We start from the raw sequence: 22,037 nt of genomic DNA, 5'->3' as shown, positions 1-22,037 counted from the left end.
ATCAAGTACTTTGGTACTGCAGGCTGTGTGCAGAATTTTGCTCCCCCTGGTCTGGGGGATTGTTGCTTACAAGCTGGTCAAGGCTGGTTATCAGGCAGCCAGCAGGGCCTGTTCCTGAGCCCTCGCTGCATGCTGGTCCCTGAGCCATCCCTCCCAGGAGGTTTGACTTCTTCTTTATCTTTGCAAGTGCTGAGAGTTTAAGCCAAATTTAGTTTTTCTTCCTTCCTTTAATGTGTGAAATCAAATCATTTACATTATTTCCTTGTTGTTCCTATCAATGCTGCTACATTTCCCCCAGGTGATGGAGGGGAAGGACACTGTAAATCAGCGATTAATGCCCATCTTTCTAAAGCCAAAATTAAGTCACTCTTTGGATTTGATTGTGACACTTCGGTGTGTGTGTGCATCAACCAACATGCACCCATGCCAGCACTGATTTACACCTCAAATCAGAGTTGGGAACGTGCTCTGTTGTCTCCAGTGCTTTCTCACTCTCTAGCCCCTGAGCCTGCAGATGAGTGGAATCATTTTCAGATGACCTTAAACGTCTGGATGCAGGAGGTCTTCTTGTCGTATCATTGCTATTGTTGTTTTTGTTGTTGTTGACTCTGCTCTAGTGTCAAACGTGTAGTGTAGCATCAAATCGTACATGGCATGTGCAACTACAGACTGCATTGAGACTATGACCTCAGAGTTATAATTTTAGTGATACTGTCTCAAAACTACTATTAGCATTTTCAGTATTCCTGTTACATCTTTTATTTTTCTCCCCATACACTATTCAGAACCCCATCAGCATTCTAAACCATTTAGATAGAATATTCTGAATTGACTTAAAACATTACTATCATTAATATTAATAATCAAGTGATGGGAAAAGCAGAAAAGATACCCAGCTGAGAACACTTGGGACAGTCTGTGGTCTATGCATATCAACACTCAGGAGGCCTTGTAGGGCCTTGGTTAAGGCTTGGTGAGTCTGCATAGGTCAAATTCCAGCTCTGGCATTTTCTGGCTAAAGCAGCTGGTTTGAGTTCCCTAACTTCTTTATACTTCAGTTTCCCCATCTCTATGGGCAATAATAGTGTTTATTATTGAAGTATTTATTCAGGTGCTTACACATACTGAATGCTCAATAAATTGTACTATTTCTCCAAAATTATCACACACTGCAATTGCTCCTCTTCTCTGTAATTGCATGTTGCATTCATTTCACTCATTTGAAAAGATCTCCAGTTTAATTTAAAGGCACATTTTAGAGTCTTGGAAAGAATGTTAACTATTGCTTATATATTTTGACCTTTTTCATTACACAGAGGAATACATTTTTTAATGACATAAATCAATAGTGTAGGCTAATGATTTAATAAATGTCTCCTACTACATTCTTGTAACCTATCATATTATTATCTATATCATCTATTTGTCTGAATTGGCAGTAATAAAATTTTTGCTTGGTGTGTTTTCTCTCAGCTGCTCTGGTTAATACTTAGCGCCCAGAACAGCCGTGGTTGAGGGGGCTGGAGCTGCTTGGCCTTTGCTGAAGTAAAAGGCAGTGAGTGCCCAATGGGCATGGAACATGGCAGGTGTTTCTCTCTTTGAACACAGTGGAGAGAGAGGAAAGATGGTTGGATTTCACCTTAGGGGCTTCAGCACACCATTCCAGTTGCCTACATGCTTGAGAAACCCATAGTCTACAAACGTCCCTGTGATTTTACTCTTCTGTGTCACCTGAAGGATGCTCCATCATTATGAAGGCCTAGCCCTCCTTGGTCCACCCCTTGGCCATATTAGTAAGAGTTCTTCAAATATGTAAAATGCAGTATGCATCTTAAGCATGTAAATATATTATGTTAACAATATTAGTAATACCCATCATCTATTTGTCACATAGTTTGTGACAGACCTAATATTTAATTCCTTGAATCCCTTTAAAAATTTTTGAAATATCTAAAGTTTATGTTGTTTCAACTTTACACAAAAGGAAACTAATATTCAATGGTTGAAAATTGCCTCTGGTCAGAGGTTAGAAAGAATCAGAGTCCTGATTCCTCCGTGACTCCCTGACTTTCAAGCCTACATACTCCTAAACCGTGTAACTCCTTAAAAGAGACCTTATTTGATTTTGAACTTTGCTCCCAATAGGAATGATCCAGAAATTCTACTCATATATGGGGAGTAAAAGATTGTTTCTGACTATGCCCCTTCAAAATTCAGCTGTATGGGCTTTGAAGAACTAGTGCTTTAGAATCATGCACGTGACCAGAACACCACAGGACTCTTCCTTCAGCTGCAGTTTCTTTAATCTCCATCCCACTTATTTTATTCTTATCATTCCAGGTTAGACATGTATTTCCATGGTATTAATTACTCAGGAATTTGGGAGAGAGTTTGCAGGTTCTGAATTCAGAGTTTTAGGGTATCATTTAGCAATTTATCACCCTAGCAGTACATGAAAAAGCTGAAAGTGAGAGAATACAAGTGAGCTCATTCTTTTAAAAAAAATTATTTTTAATTATTATGGTTACATAATAATAAAAATTGCATATATTTGTAGGGTACATGTGATCTTTGATACAGATATACAATGTGTATTATTAATCAAATCAGAGTAATTGGGGTATCCATCACCTCAAGCACTTACCATTTCTTTACGTTAGGAACATTCCAATTCCTGTCTTTTAGTTATTTTAAAGTATACCATAACATTGTTGACTACAGTCACTTTGTTGTACTATCAAATATTGTTCATTCTATCTAACTATCTAACTGTATTTTTGTACCCACTCCCCACTTCACCCCTGCTTCCTCATCCCCACCCCACTACTCTTCCCAGCCTTCAGTATCCATCATTCTACTCTCTGTCTCCATGAGAACAATTGTTTTAATATTTAGCTTCCACATATTTGTGAGAACATGTGAGATCTGTCTTTCTGTGCTTGGCTTATTTCACTTAACATAATGTTCTCCTGTTCCGTCCATGTTATTGCATAGCAGGACTTAATTCGTTTTTATGGCTATATAATATTCCATTGTGTATATGTACCACAACTTCTTTATCCATTCATTCGTTGATGGACATTTAGACTGATTCCAAATCTTGGCTATTGTGAATAGTGCTGCAATAAACGTGGGAGTGCAGTTATCTTTTTGATATACTGATTTCCTTTCTTTTGGATATATACCCAGCAATGGGATTGCTGGGTCATATGGTAGTTCTATTTTTAGTTTTATGAGGAACCTCCATACTGTTCTGCAATGTGGTTGCACTAATTTACATTCCTGCCAACAGAATATGAGGGTTCCCCTTTCTCCACATCTTCACGGACATTTGTTATTGCCTGTCCTTTGATAAAAACCATTTTAACTGGGGTGAGATGATATCTCACTGTAGTTTTGATTTGCATTTCTCTGATAACTAGTGATGTTGAGCATTTTTTCATACACCTGTTGACCATTTTGTATGTCTTCTTTTGAAAAATGTCTGTTCAGATCCTTTCCCATTTTTAATTGGATTATTTTGTTTTTTTCCCTATTGAGTTGTTGGAACAACAGAGCTCATTCGTAATTTCTCCTTTCCTAGAAAATTGATGCATATGAAAAATATGTAGCAAAGATTTCAACGAAATATGAGCCTAAAATATGGAAGAGGCATTAGTTAATTTCATCCTGAAACACACACCTCAAATTCTTTAGTGATGGGTTATAGAAAATTGAGCATTCAGACTCCGATCTGTCCTTTCTCTCTGCCAGGTTCTGAGTCTTCTAGCAGCACAGGCTCCTCAGGATCACTGTCCCGCACCCATCCACCTCTCCAGAGCACACCCCTGGTTTCGGGCATGGCGGCCGGTTCTCCAGGCTGTGTACCCTATCCTGAGAATGGAATGGGGGGCCAGGTCGCTCCCAGCAGCACCAGCTACATCCTCCTTCCACTTGAAGCTGCAACAGGCATCCCGCCTGGAAGCATCCTTCTTAATCCGCATACAGGTCAGTTACTACCTGCTTTATCAGGGACACAATCAGAGGTTTGTTCTTGTATTTGATCTTATGAATTTGCTAGCAAGTTTTCTGAAAATTTCTGAACAGGAATGATGAGTACATGAACTGCTGTGTAGAATCTTTGTTTAGAAAGAACATATCTATATCTGTATCTCCATATTTATATCTCCTTATCAACATTGATATTGATGCAGATATAAACACTTCCCAGAAGTATTCCAATTTTTTTCCCTGCCTTGCCTTCCCTTATCAAAATGTCTCTCATGAGACACTTTAGGAGCTAAAATCAGAGCAAATAGTATGATGAGCTGGGATATACTAATTAAAATTTTGTGTTTTGCAGACTAGATCCCAGGTTAGCCTGTATTATGTCAAAAGTGGTTTTGCATCTGGGGATATTTCAGGAAACTGAGGTAGCATTTGAGGCATATAATGGATTTTTAACCATAGTAGTTGCTTTCTCTCCTTCCAACTTCACCCAGCTCTTATGAGGGAGTAAGAAATAGCAGTGGTGATGAGGATACAAAGAGCAAATTCTTGGTATTTTAGAAATGTTAGGCCTTGACTGGTTTTGGTAGGGTTTAGAAAATTTTTCACTACATGATTATGGTTTCTTCCATGATGAATGGCCATTGGTTCTTTAATTTTTAATTTCTCTAGTGGATCAGTTAACTTCCACGTTGATTCCAAAGCACCTAGGGCACTGAGATTCTAACATCAGCAAATAGACTGAGGCATATCTGCTTCATGGGGGCAATTTCTCAACCAGGGGCAATTTTTCCCATACCCCCAAGGCCATTTGGCAATATCTGGAGACATTTTGATTAGCATGACCTGGGGAGGAGGGGACTGCTACTGGCATCTAATAGGTAGAGACCAGAAACGCCACTAAACATCCTGCACTGTACAGGACAGACCCCATGAACAGGATTATCTGTATGCCAGTAGTGCCGTAGCTGAGAATCCCTAGTTTAGAAAGCTTGACACTGACTAGTCACTTCTTAAGAGGCCTTTATTAGGGACTGGAAAAAAATGGAATTGTCTTGAAATAGACCTGAAGTTTGGTTTAGATCATTTCAGAGCATTTCTTCATTAGCTAAGCTTGAAAATGCAAAACTGGATGAGTGTCTCATAAAAATGATCTGTCTCAATCTTCTCACATAGATAGTGCTACTAGTAATTAGGAAATTGGGAGAAACATGAGAACTATAGTAAAATAGTTACTTGAAATAATTGCCACATTTTCATAAAACATATGGCGCATTCTTAAGGCATGGTGTTTGATTGAGGCATATTGAAAATGCCATAAGCTTGAGGGAAAAGAAGGCATAATCATTTTATTGAAAACCATTTCAAAACTTCAGATTAGATACTTCTAAAGAGGATTTTTAGATTGCTTTTATTTTATGTGGATTATTGTAAGCACTATAAAGGAAATTAAAAGAAGACCAGGTTCGTATTCATTACTCTGGGTACTGATCAAAGTGTGATCTGACTCTGTTGGTTTAAATTCTTCCACTTTTAATTGAGATGAAGGGCTTGCAGAAAAGAGCACACACATTTGTTTTGAGCGGTTTGTTTTAAGCAAAATTACAGAGTGTTTCAAAAAGGCTCAACAGAGTATTTTTCGGGCTATAATGCAGGAATATTATTTGTAATGATCTCATGGTTGTGCATGTGTATGTGTATATTATCATCTATAATCTTGTTTATAGAAAAAAGAAATAGAGAGCTGTCTGGTGCCAAGTCCCAATTCTTATTCATTGGACTGAGTCATTTAGAGCTGTTATCAAAGTATCTCTTTTGTAAAAGGATCCCAACTAAGGAAAAGGATATAATAACACTGTTGAACAGCTCCTCTATACACATTTGTCTGATCTGGCAAATGCTAGATTGAAAATATCCCTAGACCAGAAGGAAAATGCATTATATGACATAGTGTATACGAGAGTTGAATGGTGAGATGCAAGGTGAATTATTGCATTTCTTCTTTTTTAGATTATGTTTATTTTTGTAAATTGAAAATATACACCTGCATATGTGAACATGTATTTATTATGTATAATGTTTCTGTGTATCTGTGGTGTATGGTATGTGTGTGCATACCTATGTATATATCTAGCAAATCTCTTATATGACCTCTACTGTTGAAACTAAAAATTTGCCTCCTTTGAGCTGGAACTCATCTTCTTTATCTGCCATCCTTGTGAAGCTAGAAACCACACCCTTTCCTAAATACCTTTCTTCCAAGTACACAACAGAAATACTTTGGTATTAGGCATCAAGAGCATATCACTACTTTGCCTCTTGTGTTAATTGCCCTTGGGTTCATTTCCTTATTACTAAGACATTTATGAGCTCCTTGTGGAGAGGAGTAGTACTTAGTTATTTGATTTTATTTTTTGTTTCCCCAGAATGGATAACAAAGTCTTAGGCACTGTACAGGTGTTCAATAATTATTTCATTATTGAAATAATGTCTATTGCCCATTATATATGTTGATCTGGATAGTGGAGCAGTTCTTCACTTAATGTCATATATTTGGAATGTGGTTTATGTATAAATTATGATGGATAAATTATCTGTCTTAAGCAAGAATAAGACAATCAGTGATTTAAAAATACTAAGGTGTCTGCCAATCATATGTCTACTAAATAAAACAAAAATGAAACTTTCTTTGTCAGCACAATTGACTTGGCTCTTACTGAGTACTAAGTATTTGGCATACTGAAACCAACCTGCTCACAAATACCCTTTCATTTCCCTCAACACAACCATAACTTTTAATTTTGTCTGTCCTCGGACTCAGCTTTTAGCTGGTCCATTTCTAACTGAAGACCTCTTGCCTGTTCTTTCTTTGCTCTTTAGGCATCTTGATGAGTGAGCTGCCACGGAGGCTGTTTTTCAAAGTTGTCTCTGTCTGACATCTTCATCCTTGCAAGGCAAGCCTGGACTCTTGGATTAGATCTTTCTCCAGCTGTCTTGAACCCAGAATCTTTTGGGAAATTTTTAGCAGAAAGCTCAGCTTTGTTGGGCTTTTTTTTTTTTTTTTTTTCAGCTCAGTGTAATCTAGAAATGCCAATAGGCATTGGCATCCCTCAAGTACTTGTTAATGCCTGTGTATGTTGTTTACCATTTTGCTTTGCCTTTATCTGGTGCAAATTCAATATCTGTGTTATGTTAGGGCATGCCATCTGCAGGGACCTCACTTTGAGGAGCCTCTTAAGGCTGTTCTCCATTACATGCTCCTAATGGGCTTCCATTTTTATTTTTCTCAGGACTTCTAGCCCGTGTTTATCCAGACTGCTTCCACATTTTTCTTAAATGTGCCATGAAATTTCTGTATGCTACGTACAAGTGTATCTTTGCAAAATCTGACTTAATCCTTGCCTATGAATAATCAGTAGCTCCCTTAGAATTTGAATATCTCCTTCTAAGGAGCAGGAAAGGAAAATCTCTTTTTCTCACCCTTTCTTTCTCTTTTTAAATAATTACCCTTCTGTCAATTATATAGCAGAAGTGCTTTGGTATTAGAAACCAAGAGCATATGACTACTTTGCTTCTTGTGTGAATTGCCCATGGGTTCATTTCCTTAGTACCAGCACATTTATAAGCCCCTTGTGGGGAGGGACCATATTTAATTATTTTTTATTTATCTGTTTAATTTTTTTTTTTTTTTGCTTCCTTGGAATGGATGAAAAAGTCTTAGGCACTGTGCAGATACTTGATAATTACATCGTTATTAAAACAACATCTACTACCCATTATACATTGTTAATGTGGATACTGGAAGCAGTTTTTCACCTATTGTCATATATTTGAGAGGAATGAACACTCTGCATTTGATCTTTTCATCTGCCCCTGCTCTGCACTGAAGGTGCTCTGGCTTATTTCTGTCATTGCACTCTCTTCACCCGTGCCAGCACACGTGTCAGGGCCTGTTGGGCATGCAGTTTCTGTGCAGTTTCTGACATGAAAGCCTCCTCCAGGATGAACAGGCCCAGGGCTAGCCAGTCCTCTTTCCCTTTGGTCTTCGGCAGCTGTCATTCAAACTAACTGCCTATATTCAGTAGTAATTGCATCTGGATTGGTAGAAATCATAGAATATAGAGAGGCTGTCATTGCCTGACTTGAAAACCAATCGTCATCTATCCTGGGTCTCTTAGGAAATTGCTTTTCTTCTCTTCCCTGCCATCCATCTTCTTTTATCTTCTTCGGTTCTTTCCACCTCTCCTTGGTGAGCACAAAATCCATCTTTTATACTCTCCTCTCCTTCTGGAAGAACCTGCCATCTCTTTCTACTTAGGTAAATCACTAGTAGTTTTCGTATGCAATTATTTAGAAAGACTCTTTTCTTCTAGTCCATGATACTATTAATCACATTTCAAACAAAGGATCTAGATTTTATCTAAACAGACATATGAATATTTTGGGGTTATGTTTTTAAACCCTAATAATTGTTGTTTTTTTACACTTCCTTAGTTCTCATTGGGGTAAATCAAAAGTCATATAGTAATATAGTTACAATGCTTTCTTTTTACGTGTGTGTGTTTGTGTGTGTGTGTGTATGTGTGTGTATCAACACGGTGAGACTGATTTTGAAATAATTTCAGATAAAGTTGTATACTTGTCTCTGGAGATTTTTTTAAAGTTAAGTGCCTAAAATCACCCTCTTGTCTTTCTAAAATGAAAAACAAACAAAAAGCAGGAAAACTAAAGATTAGAACACTTAAAGGGCTGATAAATTTTTGAAAATTGAAGTATTTTTTTTAATTCTTTCCCAGATTTCTGGCTTAGAGAGGAAATTGGGTTACAGGTTTTGAATCTATAAGAAAGTTATCTTTTAAAAAGAAAATAAACTTAAAACAATAAAATGTAGTTAAAATTGGATGACAATGATAGGAAAACAAGCACCTGGAATATAAAGAATATAAAAAAAAGAGAGAGAAAATACTTGATTTAGTCACTGTTCCGAGAATATAGTTCTGGTGCATTTGCTTTCCCATCACAGTACATTCTTATTGGTTATGAAATTCTTATCAGAACTTCCTTAGTTCTGGAAGGTATGTTTATGAATATGCAGCATTTAAAGTTTCTTGTTATAAGCAAACAGATACATTTGTGTTCAAAATCTGTGGTAGTAATGAGCAATACTAAGCTGCCCTTACAGTTCCCAAGTGAGCCAACATCAAGTCCATTGCTGTCTGGCTTCACTGCAACCTCAGCATTTCCTCCCTGCCCAACATGTTCCACTTCACTGTCTTAATTTTATTTATTGAGGTATTAATATTAAATACATAAGTGAAATGCACCACCTGCACACATATGAATTGTAAGCCTTGGTAAATTTTTACATATGTGAACACCTGTGGAAACATCACCCTGAATGAGACATAGAACGTGTCTAGTCTTCTCGTGGGTTCTCTCATGCCCTCTCAGAGGTACCGCAAATCTGACTTCTATTGCCGTGGGTTAGTTTTGCCTGATCTTGTGTGTAATCTATGGGATTATACGGTAGATGCCCTTTTGTGATTGATTCCTTTCACTTAGCCTATTCTCTTAGTTAATTAGCTAAGTTTCTGTTTATAAGTCTGTTCTTTTATAAGTCTGTTCTTACTGTATGAATATCATAAATACTTTTTTTCAGTAGAATAATTTATTTCCTCTGGGTCAGTTTTTAGATTTTACCTCTGTCTTGCTCCCTTTTGTTGCTAATTTTTCTCATATGACTGGTGATACTTGGTTGAGATATATATATGTATATGTGCATGTGTGTATATATATATTTTATTATTATTAAAGAACAAGACTGATTTCGTCTGCCATCACATGTTTCTTACTCTGGATGAGAATGCTCATGCAAGCCCTGTGTATCAGAACAATGTACGAACTGAGAGGCTTTAAATATGTGCTTGGGAAGAACTCAATATGCTGCCTCTGCCATCTCCCTAATGCCAAGATGAGGAAGACTTTCCTTGGAAATACCAACCCCATTCTGGGAGCTCTATTTCTTCTAGGCATTTGCTCAGATTTTTATAGAATATTTCTGTGACTCAGTTTGTAGGAGAACATTGCTACTGCTCCTTTTCCAGTAGGGTTGCAGGGGCTATGGAAAAGGGAAGAAGGGGCTCACCAATAGCTCCACAGTTTGCCAATCCATTTATCCATGATTGTATTCTTGTCATTCTTTACCTGCCAATACTGGGTGTGATTTCACTGTGAATCATGCCTCCATCTCATCTGACTTTTCAAGCATTGATTAATAATTTTCAATTACGGTTGGATTTATTTTTCATGTTTACCTAGTTATACCATGTACCCATTATGTAAACTTGGATAATTCACCTACATTATTTCGTGTAATGGAAAGTGAATAGACTTTGAAATGTTACTGACCAAGGTCATTTTCTGGTTCTCCTGCTTACTGTTTCCTGTACCTGTGAATGAGTTCCTTGGTTGCTCTGAGCCTTAATTTTCTTTTCTCTAAAGTGGAAATAAGATTGTGTGTCTATGGGTTGTTGGAAGAGCTACAGTCATGTCTGAAAGGTGCCTCTTTTTGTGCCTGCCACATTAGGAATCAGTGTGCTCTCTCCTTACCCCTGACCCCTTCCTTCTCATCTACTGCCCTTTACTCACCTCCTTGCAGCTTCTTGTTCCTGTAACCTCTCTGGTGGGCCTTTAGTTCCTTTTCTGAAAAGCAGTGTGATGACACCTTCGTTCACAGAATCATGATGAGTTCCAAATGATACTATTTTGCAAACTGCAAAATACTTCTCAAATATAAAGCAATACAATTATTAATAGCAGTAATAATGGTAGTGAACAATGCCATCATTTCATAAAACAAAATAATATATATTAGCTTCTATATCACAAGATGATTCTGTGATGAGTTATGCATCACCTTAAAAAAACCCAGGTATCCTTGGTTGTGTCCGTTTAGAGAAATGAATGAATGCATGTGTTATGTTCTGTTGTATATATATATATTTGTGGAACTGATGATGATTCTGAATTGGTGGCAAGGCTTAGCAGAAGCAAAATAAATGTATTGGTAAATAACTTGTGACTGAATGTAGCCGGAGTTGTGTAAATGGAAAGCAGCTGTTATCTCTCAGTGTATGTTATCTTGCTGATGGCTGTGAGGTGCAGGGCAGCAAAACATATGGCTTCGAGAAGATTGCTTCTCCGCAGGCCTCTCCACTGGGTGCTACTGTCCACAGATCCATTTAGCTCTGGCAAAGCTCCCTGAAGGTGGTGGATTTATTTGCTGCTTCTTCTATTGCTATGGGCTTTTACTGTCATCTTGTTTAAGCAGATGGGTCACAAACCGGAAAGTCTTCACATTGGTGAGGGTTCTGGTGTCTTGGATTCTCACTTCCCTGTCCCTTTACTTTAGGTTATTTTTTGATTATCTATCAGAGTGATTTTTTCTGCCCAAGGAGAGGTTGAGAAGCTCACCTGGACCAAATTATGATTCCATTGCAGGCCAGCCCTTTGTGAATCCCGATGGAACTCCTGCAATATACAACCCACCCACCAGTCAGCAGCCGCTGCGGAGTGCGATGGTGGGGCAGTCCCAGCAGCCACCGCAGCAGCAGCCGTCCCCTCAGCCTCAGCAGCAAGTCCAGCCTCCACAGCCACAAATGGCAGGCCCACTGGTCACTCAGGTAAGGAGCTGGTTGGAGGGCAGGGAGAAGGAATACTCTGAGATAAAGGCTGCATAGACCTCAGAGCTGCAGTGCATCAGGGAGAGAGGTATATCTTCCAGGAGTGCCACCCTCATCCACTCATAAATAAAACCTGGCAGCCAAGAGTTCTTGGTTGCAGGTTGACAGGATTTCAACTGGATCCGTAAGTTTAGATACAGATGAATGCCCCATCCAGTGACTTGCAGGGCGAGGGCATGGTACTAGGGAAAATAAATAAGTTTTTTCTTAGGTCTCGATGTCAGTTTTATGTATCAGGGAGCCTCTGTCTTGGAGACTGAACTCACAATCCCATTCAGGCCTTTACATCATCTTTCTCAGCCCTTCCCATCACAGATCAAATCTTCATGTCAGCAAAGAGTCAGTACTGAACTCTTCACCAATGGGAAGAACATAAATCAGTCAATTCCAAGGTGGACTGGCTGTTCATACATTCTCCCCTTAGAGAGGGGCAGAGCTGCCCTCCTTTCCTAGGGAGATGCATAGACATGTCTGTAGAAACCTGAAGTGTTCCAGGGAGTCTACCAGAGTGAAACTCTTTAAAAAAATTTTTTTTTAATTTTTTGTCCTTGGGCATTATTTTTAGATACAGACGATCTAACCAAAAACAATATCAAACATACTTCAGTAACTGCTTAGAGCTTGCTCATGTGCAGATGAGCCCCCCTCAGTGCTGTCTGGCTGTGGTCTGCAAGGCCTTGACTTTTCCCTGGTGGCTGGTTCCCCCCTCCGGAGTGCACTGAGCTCAGAGGACCTGCAATGGATGGTGGTGTGCTTCTTGTGGGATTTCAACTCCAGTGCTTTCCTGTTTTCTGATCACCTTTCTCTTTCCTCCAGTCTGTCCAGGGGCTGCAGGCCTCCTCCCAGTCAGTGCAATACCCGGCAGTCTCTTTTCCTCCCCAGCATCTCCTGCCTGTGTCTCCAACCCAGCACTTCTCCATGGTACTGTATTATATGTGTATGACTTTTCCCCTGGGAGAGCATGTTCACTGAGTTTACTGCTTTTCTGCACAGCATTGGCTGACACGGGGTGGGTGCCATGGGCTGACTGTGCAGGGGCATGTGTGAATGTCTCATTTCTGAACATTGCAGCCCATCTCTGCAAAACAATGGTTTCCTTTGCATCATCCATTTGTCCCATGTTGAGTACTTCTGTGGCCTGGTACTCTCTGAAGCACTTACCAGCTAAGCAGGAATTGAACGCTCTGCAGAGTTAGGAGCCAGGAACACATGAACTTGATGTGAGGGTTTGGGAAAAATCTCAAAGTCAGTATTGGGATGGTAACTGTTATCACCCTATGCTCCTGATGTAGGTTTTCCCCTGGGAATCTAGTCTCCCAATTTCCTTTCATTTCCCCTCAGATCACTAGATCTTTTGGGGCAACAGCTTAAAGAAAGAGCGTTGTTTTTGAATTTCAGACCAGGCCAGTGAACAAATCCTACCTAATATAGGAATATAATCCCACCCAGTCTGCTGGCGATACCAGTCCTGCTGGCTCCATCTTTGCAGCAGCAGCACTGGGTGGGTGATGAGTGTTGGTGCCTCCACCTCGCGCCAGCCACTCTGTGGTTGCTGCTGGGAAGGCCAGCTGACCCTTCAGGACAGAACAGCAAGCCTTCTTTGTCTGCAACACCATCCTGAGGAGACGAAGCCCTCAGTGAAAAAATAATAATTTGCTTTTATTGAAAGAGGAAGATCTGGGTCGAATGGTTTACCATCTTTGATCCTCAGGATAATTAAAACCTCATTTTTTGTGTTAGGTTCTCTTGTTATGTTCTGTCTGGAAAATTCCTTTATTTCATTTTTTCCCAATTATACTTCCTCTGTCTCGCACAACAAGAAGCATGTGTCTTGTGTCTACCTCAACGTGCCTCTCTCATTACCAAGCTGATCTTGCTTATTTCTTCATTTATTTCCATGGCTTGCAGAGAGACGACGTGGCGACGCAGTTTGGCCAGATGAACCTGAGCCGGCAGTCCTCAGGAGACACTCCTGAGCCCCCGTCTGGTCCTGTCTACCCGTCCTCCCTGATGCCACAGCCAACCCAGCAGCCAAGCTACGTCATCGCCTCTGCAGGCCAGCAGCTTCCTGCTGCGGGCTTCTCAGGCTCTGGCCCTCCCATCTCCCAGCAGGTCCTCCAGCCTCCTCCCTCACCACAGGGATTTGTGCAACAGCCTCCACCTGCACAGGTAAGCGTGATTTTTCTCACTCCTGTGACCCACAGCTGATTTCTGGTGCATTTTGACTTTTATCTTTCCATGTAGAATATCTCAGATTCAACTTATCCTGCCCTTCTGGTCCATATTAATATTCCTTCCACAAGGACCTAGTCTGTCCTTCTGTTCATCAGTTGCACGAAGCCTTGGGACTCAGAAAGTAAGTTGAATGAAACTGACCCAATTTTTGTTGGTACAACAGGGGGATAGCCCATTTTCCAGGCTGCTGGCAGGAAAGCTATAAGAAAGCATTCCCTCCCGTGCGATATCCTGCTCACGGGGTTGTCCAGAGAGGAAAAAGGCTTGGGGAAAGGAAAGGCCTGCCCTACGGGACTTTCAACTCTCTCTTGCTCCTGCTCAGGAACTGTGTTCTTTCCATTCTTATCAATTCACAAGCATTTTCTGGAGCTAATCTGATGCTCCAGGCAGGAGTTCCTCTATGAATATAAAGGAGGAAGGGAAGCTGATATCCACTGTCCTTTTCTCTCCCTAAGGGGAAACAGAGCTCTCACAGGTAGCCATTAATCACATTTAATTGACTTGAGCATGTAAGACACCACAGATCACTGATTTTTACTGTCTTCTCAAAGACTGATTATGTGTTACTGTTCACCACCAAACATCTCTGGTGCTCCCCTGGGTATTTCTTGCAGAATATTGGAAGTGATTACTGTCAAGATATAAAATGCACAGAGGCATTTGCTCGTCCATTTTCAAGGCACACATATCCCAAGCAAATTCCATCCTAATTATGAAGTATTGCATTATTGGATGGGCTGTTTAAAGTGCAGTGTCACCTTTTTATCATTTGTTTCATTGCCTTAACATCTTGAATAAATTATTTTCTTTTCAAGCCACACAAAATCCTCTACCATGAAATGATTGTCACTCAGTTGTTCATTTTATTTTGAATGATTAATTAATAGTTCATCTTCAGTTGCCTTCTCTTCACTAGTGGGATTTAAGGAGATGTGTAAAATAATTTTAAGTTACAGGAGAAAGAGCTTCATTAATGTATTAATTATTTCACTAATAAATTAAATACTTGAAGCTTAATTATTGGGAAAAAAATAATTTAGCTCTTTTCACCTACATAGCATCTGTGTCCTTACTCATTTCTGCTGTCAAAGAGAAGAGTTGGAAGAATGTTTAATTGAAGGCTTTAAAAAAAAAAAAGAAAAGTCCTCCCCAATGAAGGAATTTCAATATTATTACTAGTTATAATGCAGAAGCAAAGACAATTCAAAACCCCCAATGTGTCCACAACAGAAATGCTTTTATTCTGTCTTCTGTAGATTTAAAAGGTAGAAAGGGAGGGAGGCAAATGGATGTTCATGGTTCATGATCAGTCTGGACACTTATGAACTTCTTTTTAAAGAACCAAAGATGAAAATGCAATAGTAAACATTTTAAAATCTGGTTATCAAACTATAGAAAAATGAAGAGAACTGATTTGAGATTCATCCCATAGGCATATATGGAAATATGTTAAATTTATTCAGAGAATGAATCTATTTAATAAAGGTTAAGGTTGAAGGTTAATTTCATCTGACTCATGATACGTGCTTTCTAAATGCCCACTGGGATGGTGAAGTGGGAAACACATGGATGAAGCAAAGAGGGATTTGAAGAAGAGAAATAGGAGATTTGTTTATTTTTAGTAGTTTCTCCTTTCTTTTATTTACTTCATTTTCCTCCTAATTCAATGCATTTTTTGATTATATTTTGACATGGTTGGTTAAAAGTATTCTCCCTTTTGAGATACCACTACTCCCTTCTTCCTTCCTCCTCCCCTTTCAAACCATTCATACTGATCCTTTAAGCCCAGCTCCCTCTTCTTCCTCTCTGAGGGAGGGTGAGGATGGGTCAGGTGCTTGTTTGTTTCATATGGTTGGGGGCCATAATTCCTAACAGCTGGCCAGTGCTTGGAGCAGCACTGGATAGAAGGGGCCAAACTTCTAGCACACCCTGTCAAGGTATCAAAGAAGGCAGGTCTAGGGGAAGAAAATAAAAACAAACCAAATAAACAAGCAAAAATCCTGAATACTAAAAATGAGAGGATTTAAATTTTTTTTTACCTGTTGTACTTTTATCTAAACCATTAGTGCTCATCAGGCAGTTTTCAAGTGTTTGTACTCCATCCTTCATCCCTGAAGGTATTTTCATGTTTTACATTGAATGTAAAAATGGAGATCAAGGAATGGATATCACATTCATAAGGTCATATTTACTCAAGACACAGTCTTTTCTAAAGGACAAAATGCTATTTTTCCTAAAAGATATGTAAATATAATACTGATCAATAAATTAGATGATAGTTATTCTTAATACTGGGAGGCATCTGGTGCATAATGGCATTAATAGTAACCTTTAATAGTATCACAGTTTGCCAGAGCACAACTAAATCCTATTATTATTCCAGAATTATTTGAGTTTTTATTGTCATAAACTGCCTTATATAAAAAGAGAGAAATAGTAAGATTAAATCACTATAAACAATGCATACAATAAATTATTTAGTTGCTAGATACTGACCCATGATTGTTTTAGACTTGTTCAGCGTCTTACCCTTGAATATCTGTATTATTAGGTAGTCACAATTATAATTCATAATGATTCCATGGAATTGCAGAATCACAGGTCCACACAGATTATCTTTTGTTTCTACTTATCCTAAAGCTGGAAAATATGTTACATAATGTTTCAATAACCAGATTGAATAGAAAAGTCTTTCCTATTTGACATGAGCAAATCAGAAAATAAAATAGCCATAAAAATCACAGTTCTAAAATAATTGGCTAGTAATTTTACTCTACATCTATGGTACTTGTAGGCTGTGTACTGGAGTGCCTCTGTAGTCACTTTAAAAAACATGATAGGAGAAAAATCGAGGCCTGGAGATGCAAAATAATTAACTAAGAGTAGTAAGAAAATTGCCTTAATAAAAATGACGTGAGACAGGCAAAGGAGTCTTTCTAGGTCAGGACACGTTTGATTTGAATCTTATTGGAAGTAATTAGAATATTTTTGTTCATTCTCAGTCATTAGAATATTAAAAAGGTGGCATAAAAATATTTTAACATATTTCCCCTTTTAGATTAAACATAATTTTTTTGGATACTGGCTAAGTACCAGTCACTGCGCAGTGTGCTTTGATAGACTTTACCATATTTCATAACTACATTATCTGCTTCTTTTAGGCTAGAGATGGGCAGTTTTCATGTCTCACCTGTGTTTCCATTTGAAAAGTAACACAAGTTACATATAATATTTAAAACTGTCATAGATTTTTTTGGTGTTGATGATAACTGTTTCATTCTCTCTCGTTTCACTTAAAACCCCCCAAATGGTTATTTTAAAACAGCCATTGTATTGCTCATGACTAGGTCAGCAATTGAGCAGAACTTAACACAGATGGTTCATCTCTGCTCTATATGGCTCGGGTAGCTTGATTGAGGCTGCACTCACACGCCTGCAGCTTGAGGGTATCCGGTCTATTGGGATGCCTTTGTTCTCCACATGGTCTCTTTCTCCAGCAGAATAGCCTAGACTGTACCTAGTGGCTGGATTCCCTTCCTGCAGGAGTGGAAGCTGCAAGTCTTAAGGATCAGGCTTACGAGTCTCAGACATCACTTCTGCCTCATTGCATTGGTCAAAGCAAGTCACAGAACCAGCTCAGATTCATGGCTTGGGGAATGGATTTCACCTCTTCACAGTAGTAGCACGCACACACACACAGACGTGGGAGAAGTTTGTGGTAGCCATCTTTATAATTTATCACAATTATAAGATGACAATATATTTTATCTTAAAAAATTACTTCATGCACTGTTTTCATTACCTGCTTTTTTTTACCCTTTTCTCCATAGATGCCTGTGTATTATTACCCATCTGGTCAGTACCCTACCTCAACCACGCAGCAGTACCGGCCCATGGCCTCAGTTCAGTACAATGCCCAGAGGAGTCAGCAGATGCCTCAGGCAGCCCAGCAAGCAGGTACTTGGAATCTGTTTCCCATTTTTTCCTCCAATCCAGTTACTTTTGCTGGTGAATCTCATAGCTGTACTCTTTGGATGAGTATCCAAGCTTGGCAATTGAAATCAGCACGTTTCCCCTACCCAGAGAAGATAACAAAGCATTTGATTGACTCTATGTGGAAAAGTAATCAGTACAAGAAGGTGAAGCAAACACTCGTCTAGCATCCCAGGCGTGCATGCTAAACAGTCTTTATAAATTAGTTTTTGGTTCTCTTAGTTTATTTTAAAGTAAAGAGACAACCACAACCACATCCCTAACTTCCTAGTTTACTTTCTTTTTTTTTTTTTTCTTTTTCCCTCTTCAATTTAAAGCAAGGACTTCCTCTGTTCCTAAGGCTAGGGAAGCAAATTAGGTTGTTTCAATAACATGCTAAAGAGCACTGTCTCTAGAAGAAGGCTACTGACAATGCAGCGTGTGTCTCGGTGGAACTCTGACTCCATGGTTCACTTTCACGATGGCCACACGCCTCCTGCCCAGAGCCCGGCAGCCACTGTGCAGTGGGAAGGGGGGCCGATACACTGTACGAGAGTGAGTAGCAGGTCTCACAGTGAACCGGTCTCTTTCCCTACTGTGTCACACTCCTAATGGAATGCCGCTACCCAGAGAGCAGCAGAATCCAGCAGGGCTGAGTGACTTGTGCTAGGGAGAGGTTTGTGTCATTCCTGCTGACCAAACTGCGGGAAAAACTGCTAATTGTCATGCTGAAGACCGCCTGACTAGGAGACTCTGCTTTCTGTAAGTAGGTCATGTTTAAGAGCATGTGCTTCCCGCTGCTGCTCACAAATGTCTGCTTGGTGATCTGATTTCTGCACTGAATGTATATGTATGCATACTCAATATGTACAGATATATATATGTAATATGTAATATATACATGACATATACTATTTTTTATAAGCTATGAAAAAGATGCAATCCTTACTAAGGATTAGTACCAGTCACGGACACCCTAGGAATATTAATGCTGACACTGCTAGCATTTTGTCAGATTGGAGAAGGAATTAAATTCTCTGTATTGTGGATGGCTATATGGTCTTTAGTTTATTTTGTGGCCTATTTAAAGTCTGTGGGAGAAGAAATAGAGAGATCTACAGAAGACAGCGAGATTTTGTCTTCTTTCAACACTCTATTAGTTCTGGAAAGAATGTATTTGACTTCTGAATTGACTTTATACTTTTATAATAGTTAAGAACACGGAAGAGTTTCTCACATTATTCGTTATTTTAAGAAAATCATTTGGCCATATTTTCTCTGAATTGTGGAAAATGTTATCATGCCTGTCATTTTGGTGGTAACTGTGCTATCAATTTAGATACGTACTTCAGTAATATTTTGCCTGCATCCTGAACTGTCTTATTTTCTTCCACTAATGTTAATTAAAGAGTTAGTTTATAATCTTCTAGATCTTTGTTCAGACACCATGGAGAAGGCTTCTTCTTGGTTACCAGTGTTTTTAGAAGAAGAAGGATATAGATATCTAACTATAATGAGTTTTATTTAGTTTAATGCCATTGTGTGAAAGTTTTTAAAAAAGATTATTTCAGTCTTGTGGCAGAGTGTCCTCATATACTGGAATGTGGTTACAAATATGCTAGAATCTGCTAAACCTATAAACTCGGGATCTATGTGAGAGGTTGAGAAAGTTGGATGAATATGTTAACAGATTTACGGAATATCTAGGGTTCCCCACTGACTCCTACATTTCTATTTCTCCTCTCCACTAACTTCACTGATGAAGTTAGTGGTTTACACAGGAGAAAATATGAGTGGCATTTTTTATTCTTTCATAAAACACTATGGGAAAATTCAGGGATGCAGAAACACCCTCCCTCATCTTAGAGAGACCTGACTGGCCCCAGCTGCATTCCATAGCAACCTGGTGGCTTACCTCTGTCCCCTGCTCTCTCATCACTCAGGAAATGCCATCTCTAAGAGGAGACAATGAAACTATAATGAGAAGAATGCACTCTGAAGCAGCTCGTGCTCAAAGTGGAAGCCAAGGCAGTGCTTCAGGTGTCAAGGAAGTGAGTGGCAGTTAATGCAGTCTATGGGAGGTGAGGAGGTGAGAAAAGTGAAATGATAGATGAAAACTATGTCCCCAGAAGTAACAGCATTGACATACACATGCAGACTGAGACCTCTGAGCTCTTAGTTTTTGTGACCATCACGTCTGATAACTGACCTAAAATTCCAATACGGTTTCCATTGAAGTGCTGGGTTTACCCAGTATTGGGGAAAGCAGATGACCTCACAAAGAATCACTTCTGCTACTAGCAAAATAATCCAGGTAGCCCAGGTCACACAACGGCCCTTTGAAAGTGCATAGAGGCTCTGATTCCTACAACTGGGAGTCCTTTTGTTGAGCCTAGTGGGGCCAGCAGAGATTATCCAAAGGGATATGGCAGAGTTATTTATGAGAGCTACTCCATGCTGATGGACTATCTCGTAGAGGAAAGAGCATCTTTAGATAATTGTAAAAGCCACATTTTCTGGAGAAACTTGAAGGTGTACTTTGTGCGTGTCACCCTCCCACAGTGATGTTCTGACTTGCTCTTCTTCCTGTCTCCTGTAGTCGTGTGTCCTGGGATCTGACTCTCTGCCATCCTCGTCTGGTGCTGACACCAGGTTGTGTCATAGCATCCTCAGCTATCACGTTATTAAGCATTAGAGCAGGACAAAATTATGTCTGTTAAAGCTAAATGAGATTTTAATCCCAATTTTCTTCTTGGTACTGTTCTTGATCTTTATTTAATTATAATCAAAACATCTCTTCCTTTTACCATCTTGCCAGAATTGAGATCTCTGTCAGTTACTACATCTTTCGTAGGCCTTAAAATTCTACACAGTGAATTTTTATAAAGTGAACTGGATACTCTACAGTTGATTAAATAGGACATACGAGTTACACTGAGGCCCTGGGAGGGGACGCAAGTTCTTCTTCCTGGTGATTTTGTGTTCTTTTTCCTATCAGTGGGGTGGTAAATGTCCTAAGCATGTGGAAAAGGAAGCCTATGCTGGTGGTGATTATAAATAAAGGCCACTAATATTGAGAAATTTTGGAGAAATCAAATGGTAGATCTGCACAGTGATATTTGGATTTGGTAGGTATGTATGTGAGAAAAATAAAAATCTTTAATATAAAAATGTCTCTAATGGAAAAATATGTATTGCCAATCTAACATTATCAGGCACCTCTAATAGTGGGGAGACAATTTTCTTTATGAGGCAATTGTTGATAACCTAAGTCTACATAGAAAAGCAGTTATCAGGTTATAGCTGAAAAACCTATAGTTTTTAAATCATTCTGGCTTTGAAAGATTTGGAAGTGAGAGTGGCTTGACTTAGAACAGATTTTCTCATTGGTCAAACATTGAAATGAAGTGCTGATGAACAAACCTTTCATTCCCTCGTGTTTTAGGTTCATTTTAGTAGTCAGTTGTCATGCTGCTTTTAGGTAGCACCTTTTTTGCTATAGTTTTACTCCCCTTGGAAAACATCGTTAAAGCCACAAAAATATTAGCAATAATCATATCTACCGTAGGTTGAGGACCTCTTGTGGGCTAGTTGCTATGCTAAGTATTTACAACATTAATTTAATCTCCACCACAAATTTACAGAAGGCATTCTAGCATCGCTGTTTTACAGATGGAAGAAACTATTGCCCAGGGAGGTGAGATAAATTACTCTAGGCCCCAAGGTTGACTGAGTTGGGAAAAGCACCCAGGCTTGACTGGTTTTAAGCCCATGTGTTAACTGCTTTACGGGAACAGTGTAAACACAGTTTCTGGTGTTGCCTTTACATGCAAAATCATATAGAAACTGGCATGCCAGAACTAAACCAGCATGCCCATGTTCCAGAGGCAAGTAATATTTAATTTATCATTTAGGTACATGGGTTGGCTTAAAAGCAGAAAAAAATTGAGAACCCTTGATGCTTGCCTTGCTACTCAGCATGGGGTTCCATATTACTTTGCAAAGCTGGTCAATAACAACAAATGACAGAGAGCAGCTGAGCCATTTATGTTCAAATCACATGTTAAACAAAGGAAAAGAAACCAAAAAAAGAGTTCCTCT

At 39.2% G+C, this 22,037-nt stretch overlaps 1 protein-coding gene across 13 annotated transcripts in view; it reads left to right on the top strand.

Annotated features, from left to right (window-relative positions):
- ARPP21 (cAMP regulated phosphoprotein 21) overlaps positions 1 to 22,037 on the top strand; it is a 149,594-nt gene that overhangs the window by 84,836 nt on the left and 42,721 nt on the right. For 11 of the 13 annotated variants that reach the window (XM_045537142.1, XM_045537117.1, XM_045537112.1 and 8 more), the window contains 5 exons: positions 3,754 to 3,987; positions 11,488 to 11,669; positions 12,546 to 12,650; positions 13,638 to 13,898; positions 17,795 to 17,921. In XM_045537142.1, coding sequence (XP_045393098.1) covers positions 3,754 to 3,987; positions 11,488 to 11,669; positions 12,546 to 12,650; positions 13,638 to 13,898; positions 17,795 to 17,921 — 909 coding nt within the window. The remainder of the gene's footprint in view (positions 1 to 3,753; positions 3,988 to 11,487; positions 11,670 to 12,545; positions 12,651 to 13,637; positions 13,899 to 17,794; positions 17,922 to 22,037) is intronic. The other 2 variants (XM_045537136.1, XM_045537149.1) reach the window with 1 other exon arrangement.

The sequence above is a fragment of the Lemur catta genome, chromosome 1 (assembly GCF_020740605.2).
Source record: "Lemur catta isolate mLemCat1 chromosome 1, mLemCat1.pri, whole genome shotgun sequence".
In the NCBI taxonomy this organism is placed as follows: domain Eukaryota; kingdom Metazoa; phylum Chordata; class Mammalia; order Primates; family Lemuridae; genus Lemur; species Lemur catta.
Note: the sequence above shows the minus strand (reverse complement) of the source record. Positions and strands in the feature narration are given on the sequence as shown.